General features: G+C 36.6%; 1 protein-coding gene across 1 annotated transcript in view; it reads left to right on the top strand.

Moving 5' to 3' along the window:
• The window catches only part of LOC106868824 (splicing factor 3A subunit 3), a 117,380-nt gene that overhangs the window by 28,188 nt on the left and 80,776 nt on the right, over positions 1–8,416 (top strand). Inside the window, exons 10-11 of the mRNA XM_014914285.2 lie at positions 456–524; positions 8,096–8,163. Coding sequence (XP_014769771.1) covers positions 456–524; positions 8,096–8,163 — 137 coding nt within the window. The remainder of the gene's footprint in view (positions 1–455; positions 525–8,095; positions 8,164–8,416) is intronic.

The following is an 8,416-nucleotide window of genomic DNA, read 5'->3' on the forward strand; positions in this document are numbered from 1 at the left end:
TTGGCATTTCTGAGGGTTCAACATTTTGAGGGTTCAATATTTTGGCATTTCTGAGGGTTCAACATTTTGAGGGTTCAATATTTTGGCATTTCTGAGGGTTCAACCCAAAGAATGCCTATAGTTTTTAACGAGCTTTTTACTTATCCGATTTTTCCATTTCATGTTTATTTCATTCATTGTTTTCAATGTTCTCTCTCCCCCTCACACACACACACATGCTGTCTCTCTAATATAAACACATACACACAGTCTCTGTAATATAAACACACACACACACAGTCTCTCTAATATAAGCTCACACACACTGTTTCTGTAATATAAACACACACACACTCCAAGTTTGACTAGCAGAAAACTGCCTGGGGTAGGGGTGGTCTTTCTGCTAGTATGATTTTATGATAAAAAGTTAAACATGCCATCACCTACTGAACTTAATTTGATATATTTTTCTACAGAAAGAAACTACTGGTGCCTTGACCCATGCTGGTGCTCATTTAGACTTATCTGCATTCTCATCATGGGAGGTGAGTTGTGTTTTAAAATGTCGTTACATTAGTGTTTATGACCTTTCGTTCTATATGCAGTCTGCTTAATTTTACAAGTTGGACAAATCTGCATGCAGATTCCCAACTCACTCTATGATATATTGCATGAAAAACTAGTTATCGTGGATAGATCTGCAAGAATCAAACTAGTTTCTGCATCTCAGACTACAGTGCTGATGACACCCAACAACCGTTTATACTAAAGATCTAGGGTTTTTTTTTTTTTGTACTAAAATGTTGTGTGGAGGCGCAATGGCCCAGTGGTTAGGGCAGCGGACTCGCGGTCATAGGATCGCGGTTTCGATTCCAAGACCGGGCGTTGTGAGTGTTTATTGAGCGAAAACACCTAAAGCTCTATGAGGCTCCGGCAGGGGATGGTGGCGAACCCTGCTGTACTCTTCCACCACAACTTTCTCTCACTCTTACTTCCTATTTCTGTTGTACCTGTATTTCCAAGGGCCAGCCTTGTCACACTGTGTCACGCTGAATATCCCCGAGAACTACGTTAAGGGTACACGTGTCTGTGGAGTGCTCAGCCACTTGCACGTTACTTTCACGAGCAGGCTGTTCCGTTGATCGGATCAACTGGAACCCTCGACATCGTAAGCGACGGAGTGCCAACACACAACTAAAATGATGTAGCAGTTTGTCATAGTTTCTTCACCTAGATGCAGAAATCATTGTATTATGTCAGAAATAGGGACTTCATAGGCATTCCACCTCCCGTAGAGTTTATGCCAGCTAACTAAGTAGACAGCTGGGGAAAAATTCTGTAGTATGTCAAATCGATGTTTGAGTTTCTCCCTAAAGAACAAGAAGAATCAATAAAGGTTAAATGTTTACTTATTTGGTTTGAGATAAGGTGGGAAAGATGTTTACAACATTCACTAAGTTACTCAAAGCATACATCTATGTGACCCATCTCCAACTTAAGTTAAATCCTGTGTTTAACAGGTTCCTATTTAACAGTAAGGTGGAAGGCCAGTAACCATAGAGTAGTTCATGACAAAATGTCTTTTGGTTATGGGTTGTCTGTATTTTGACCCAAAAGAAGTGCTTTGACATGGAATCATGTTTGGTACTAGCTCAACCAAAATCCAAGAAAATGTCAATAATGAAAGAAATCACCTTTTGCTAGTTAAAACCATTTAGCTTGGTACAGTCATGAACACTTGTAGGAATAGCTTGAAAAGATGAACAAGCTGGAAATACTCATATATTGGGTGAATATTGTGAACATACAAACTGAACTTACAATATGTGTACTAGTAACCAAATAAGATTATACACTGCTAGACTAGAGTTTTGTTGATGTTTTGACTACTGACAAACTTCCTAATACTTGTGGAGGCAAGTGAAATCGAAATCGAAATCGAACTAAATTCGACAACTGGCACCTATGCCAACGTTGTCTCCTTCATTGGACACGAAACTCAGCTTGCGAAGACCTGTTGGGGCAAGCGAAATTGTGATGGCACCTGTGCCCAGCGTCGCCTTTCTGGCACTTGTGCCCGTGGCATGTATAAGGACTTTCGAGCGAGATCATTGCCAGTGCCCCTAGACTGGCTCCTGTGCAGGTGGCACGTAAAATACACCATTTTGAGCATGGCCGTTGCCAGTACCACCTGACTGGCCTTCGTGCCGGTGGCACGTAAAAGCACCCACTATACTCTCAGAGTGGTTGGCATTAGGAAGGGCATCCAGCTGTAGAAACTCTGCCAAATCAGATTGGAGCCTGGTGTAGCCATCCGGTTTCACCAGTCCTCAGTCAAATAGTCCAACCCATGCTAGCATGGAAAGCGGACGTTAAACGATGATGATGATGATGATGGAGCCACTTCTTTGTAATAACCAGCTGGAAACATGCAAAGAAGGCTTTTTGTTTAGCCTGAGGATAAGACTTGCAAAAGGAGCTGGAAATGTGATTGTGATGAGGGAAAATGTTATTCTGGAAAGTCAGATCAAATTTATCAAATTTCAAATTTATATATATTGACAACAGGGACAATAACTTATCAATTATCATCTCAGTGTTATAAGTCAAATCTTGTACATGATCATCACTAAGCATTTATAAATCTTGGTTCAAACTAAACACTGGTGAAAGTATATATTTGATACAGAGTTTCATGCTAATATATATATGTTCCTAATAGCTTCATATAAATCACTTTGAATATATGTTCCAGTGAGGTCATTGAATGAATTATCAGGTCGTGTAAGTTCTCCTTTCCAAATCCATGGAAGTCAGATACAGAAACTAGAAACTTGTTGCTTACATTTCACATTGGTGTAACATGCCTTAATGTTTGCTATACTATACCAGTCACATACAGGTGTATGTACTGTTTATGTACACTTAGATGCTACTTCTGACACACATCCACCATTTGAAGTATCCAAGACTGTAGCTACTAGTGGTGTAACACTTTATCACTAAAGGAAATATTCCCATTTGGTAGATTAATTCAGAGGTTATGGTTACCTCTGGAGATTTGTATAAGGTAATTCAACTCGTTCAAAACGAAATACATAGTGATATTTTACCTAGTGTTGTTGCACATTTTTTAAAGTAAGAAATAGTCAGATTATTGGACCATTAAACTAAATGAAACCTCCAGTTATCTATCACATTCAACACATCCATTATGAAAAGTGTTACTCCTTTTTTCATTTAGTCTTTCAACTAAAATCTTTGCTGAATGAATTTCAGCATAAGCCTTGAGAATGTTGCCATAATTGTTAAAGATATTGATTGCATACAGTAAAAGTTGGAGTGAACCTATTAATAACCAGAAAATTGCTCATTGATGAGAAATTCAATGTATGCCAGTCTGGAGGTAAATACTTGACATACATTGTTAGTTGAAGGTAATAAACTAGATACTAGTGCCATTAAAATTCTTCAGAAAACTCTACATGTCCAACTTTTTTCCAAATGTAACTGACTTTACTAAATCAAAGAAACAACCACTTTCCTCACAGTCATATTTTGATATGAAAGCTAAATATATTGTCAAAGTTATATACATTGTTTGTAGATTACGAAAGTTAATCTTATCTGACTTTGACCCATCTAAAGACATTGCTCTGCAAATATATGTTTACAATTATGGTCATGGAACTATTCTGTTATAGAATGGTAGACTTGTATCTTGCATATCAATTCAATTCTTTTGAAATAAATTACACTAAGATTGGGAAAAATCTGATGTTAGGCTATAGGTAATTCACTTAGTACATATATGAATAAGTGGTACTTGTTTAGCCAGACCATTAGTATCTGCAGTTCCTTATGTGTTGCATTAGCATTTGATTTTGTGGTTGTTGAAGTACAACACAATTTGAAATTTGTTCATTTACCAAGGAAGTAGTTGTGTGGTAGGGCAAGTATCTTCCATTATAGCTCTGGGTCAACCAAAGCCGTGAGTGGATTCGGTAGATGTAGACTGCCTGGAAGCCCATAGTATATATGTATATTTATGTGTGTGTGTGTCGTGTTTGTTCTCCACCACCTCTTGACAACTGTTGTTGGTTCGATTATATCTCCATTAATTAGCAGTTTGGCAAAAAGGATGTCCCACCTTTGCTAGCGTGGAAGGCGGATGTTAAACAATGATGATGAAACCAACAGAATAAGCACCAGGTTCAAAACTAAAAACTGAAACAAGTAAAAGATCATCATCATCATGCATTGTATATCTGCATTGGATTGATAACACTACAACGGAAGTCTTCCCGATTAAGCATGAGTTCTCCAAGCTGCCTTACCACTCTTGTTCATTCATTGCATTCCTTGCTTGCCTCTTGATCTACTACCCTCTTCTCTTCCTTCCATGGTAATATTTTCCAGACCTCTGCTTCTTTGAATATGGCCATAATAAAGGTGCTTTTGTTTTTTCACAATGTTCAGGAGTTGTCATCTTCCATCTACTTGTAAAAGATAAAATACAGAGCCTGTAGTACAAGACAATCATATCAATAGTTATTTGCCTGTTTGGATATTTGCCATATCTGAATTGAGTTGGCAATCAGTACAGGAGAACTGAAATTTTTATTGATGTGCCATCATGTGGTGAATGGTCCCAAATGAAAAGTTAAACAATTGCTTATTCACTGTGACCTTAGAAAAGGACATGTTAAAAGGACTTTATGCAGGACATGTTGATGTTGAAAGTACACTTAAATATGCATGTTATATCATATTCTTTCTGGACTTGGCATTAAGCTTAGTTTTGAAAGTAATTTGGTAAACTTTAAGCAATCTTCGCATTTTTATAAAATTCCTTCAGTTTCATGTTTAGTGTTTACTTCCAATCTATCTTGGGATAACAAAGACTTTAGCCTTCTTATTATAGTTGTTTATACTCAGAATATTACAATAATCATAATGTAAAGACCAATATGTGACCTCTCTGAAAGACCTATTTGCTAGCCCCAGGTTAGACTTGATTGAACATATTTATTTTTGAGTTCCAACCATGCTTATTCCATCTTTTATTAAGCATAGTTTATCTTGGACCATATTTTCCAATGTATCCTGCCTTTTTCAAAAAGGGTAGAATATGGTTTGAGGAGATTCGGTTGCTATTTCTTCTAATTTGAGCAACCATATAAAAGCTCATAAATTTACTATTTTTGCCATCACAATTTCCAGTGTTTGAAGATTCCACTCCTAAATTCACCTGGCTGATGAAAATCATAAGTCTAACTATCAGTATCTCAATGTGGTCAGTGATCCGTGGCCACTTAGTAGTGATAGACTTTATATTAACTGCTGTAACCCATCTGTTGAAGTCTCTTATATGATTCAGTCAGAGATCAGTAGCTGCTCAACCACTACACATGTAATATATACTGCAATGGATCAGCTCACAATTGCAGTCTTCTAACACTATTCAATCGGAGATCAGTTATAGTAATTAAAACCTTGTCTTGAAATCACTGTTATATTTCCTTTACTGTAGAAACTCTTGGTGGATCTGTGTACAGGAGAAATATGAAAAATGAAAAATGAAGCTCCTTAGCCCTGTAGAGTGTGCCCCAAGCAAGAGAAGACTACTGAATCTCGACCATGAAAGCTTGTTCTCTTTCCTAGTCTAAATTTCCTATATATCATTAAGCAACCATATGTTATTAGATCTTTTTGTTGTAACATTACAAACAATTCAATCAATGTTGTTACATTTAATAGAATGTTAATGTATTTTTGACTGTGAGTGACTGAATATCATTTATAATAATATACACTAATAGGAAATGGAAATTGTTCTTTCATTAGTATAGAAACTTATAAAAAGAAATATTTTAATAATAATACAATTTTTAACAATGCTGAGCCCCATTAATTTCCCTAGGTTCTGGAGTATGGTTATTGTGGGTCAGTGTAGCATGTCACAATTGGAATGTAGTTTATTGAAGAAATTTTTCTCTTTCCAAAAGAAAGGTAATGGCACTAAATACTGTGTTATATTGGAATTATTTCCCTTGGATTATTATTGGAACATGCATGTTATTCCATTAGATTCTTGCCTCATGTAATGTGTCTTTCCTAAATCTTTGTGCTACGTTGGTGCCAATATTTCTGTAAGTCACAGCCAAATAACATTACAAATCTCCCCGTATTATTTTAATATTTCTTTTGTTAAGTTTTTGATAACTGGGATGTTTATATTAGAAACGAAATTCATTAAAAAGTATTGGCATTTTATTAAGTTATTAAAGTCCTTTCATTGGCTGTAGTGGTTATTTGATTCAGTGGCCATTTCTTGTAACTGTAGTGTAAAATAGATGAAAAATATTTATACGTTCTTGGATGTCAGCCTATTGCATACGAACTTCTTGGAGATTGATTTGAATATCAGTGTTACAAGCTAATGACCCACTCATCAGTACTGCTTTCAGCAGTACATGATGCACATCTGTGGTACTTCCTTCCAGCTCGGTGGATTATACTGTCCAAAGTCATTTCTTTGCTCATGGATACATCTTAATGCTGGTGACAACTTGTAATCTGTAGGCAACTTAGATGATTGTCTGGTACCCTATTAACTTTGCTGTCCTCATCTTGTCTTGAGAGTAAGATATTTTAAACAGAAACTTAGCTGTAATTGTTGACGCTATTAGCACCTTGTAAAATTGTGCTTCTAGTTTTGAAGTATACTGGAACATATGTAGAAATACTGATCATTAAGGAACCACTGATTTTGGCATATTATTTTCACCTCTTTTTAATCTAAGTTATACAAAGTACATTTCCATTCATAACATTCATATTTAACAGGCAGTTTGTATAAATATAGATTATTTGAAACATTTGTCAGAGGAATGTTATTAACTGACAGTGAAAGATCTGAAGATATAAACACAAGATGATCAATATTTGTTTAGATATGCTGTGTCAAACAGAGACACAAATTGAATTTGCATAATTGATGATGTATTGAAAAATTAAATGGCCTGGCAATTACAGTAGAGAATAGAAAGAGTTTGGAGGAAAGTGATTATGGTGGTATAAAATCCATACATATGAAACCTCTTCCATTTTAATGTCTGAGGGTTGGAGACCCTGGCTAAAGCCATGATATACAGAAGCAGACTTATGGCTGAAACTAGTGAGGTTGATCTGCAAGAGACACCCATACAAGTTGAACTCTGCTCTGCAGGTTAGTGCTGTTGAGTGCCAAGCAGTTTAGCTGTAAGCAATAGTTACAGGGGTTTAGCTATTTATCTGTTACTCGAGATATCCATAGTTATTGATGATATAGCCTAACTTTTGTAAGTTGACATGATATTGATATTTCTGAATTGTATTTCTTCAGTAAGTGACTTAAATACATCAATATGCAATACACATGGGGAAAAGAAAGAGAGGAATTGAATCTGAAAGTGATTATAGACAGGTTCAAATTTTAGCAAAATTAATCATGTAGAGAAAATGTCTTTTGCCAGTGCCCCTGGACTGGTTTGTGCGGGTAGCACATAAAAGACACCATTTCGAGCGTGGCCGTTGCCAGTATCGCCTGACTGGCCTTCGTGCAGGTGACACGTAAAAGCACCTACTACACTCTCTGAGTGGTTGGCGTTAGGAAGGGCATCCAGCTGTAGAAACTCTGCCAAATTTAGATTGGAGCCTGGTGTTGCCATCCGGTTTCACCAGTCCTCAGTCAAGCCGTCCAACCCATGCTAGCATGGAAAGCGGATGTTAAACGATGATGATGATATTAAACTGGTAATGCTGAAAGTAAAGAAGAAAAGAAACAAATAAGAGAAGTGAAATGAAAAGGAAAGGAAAGAAAAAGCAAGATAATAGAAAAGAAATGAAATTTCTAAAAGCTCATCAGCGACTGATTTTCAGTAGATACATTGGAATTGTGTCAGTGAGCAAGTGGTACAAATGTCATGAAACGTTTGGACACTTTATAATATACTGTACTATTAGGAAATATATGGAAAGTGATTATAACAGTTTTTCCATGTTCTTGACTTGGTAAAAATGAGGCTTCCACCCTGTGTCTGTTTGTGATTGATAACTTGTTTTATTGTTGCAGGAATTAGCTTCTCTTGGTTTGGATCGATTGAAGTCAGCTTTGATGGCCCTTGGTCTCAAGTGTGGTGGGTGAGTATTTTTTTTTTGTTTTTTATCTATTTCATTAAAATTCTTTCAACATTTATAGGCACGGGAGTGGTTGTGTGGTAAGTAGCTTACTTACCAACCACATGGTTCTAGGTTCAGTCCCACTGCGTGGCACCTTGGGGCAAGTGTCTTCTACTATAGCCTCGGGCCGACCAAAGCATTTTGAGTGGATTTGGTAGACGGAAACTGAAAGAAGCCAGTCGTATATATGTATATATATATGTATGTGTGTGTA

This window comes from Octopus bimaculoides, chromosome 10, assembly GCF_001194135.2.
Source record: "Octopus bimaculoides isolate UCB-OBI-ISO-001 chromosome 10, ASM119413v2, whole genome shotgun sequence".
Lineage (NCBI taxonomy): Eukaryota > Metazoa > Mollusca > Cephalopoda > Octopoda > Octopodidae > Octopus > Octopus bimaculoides.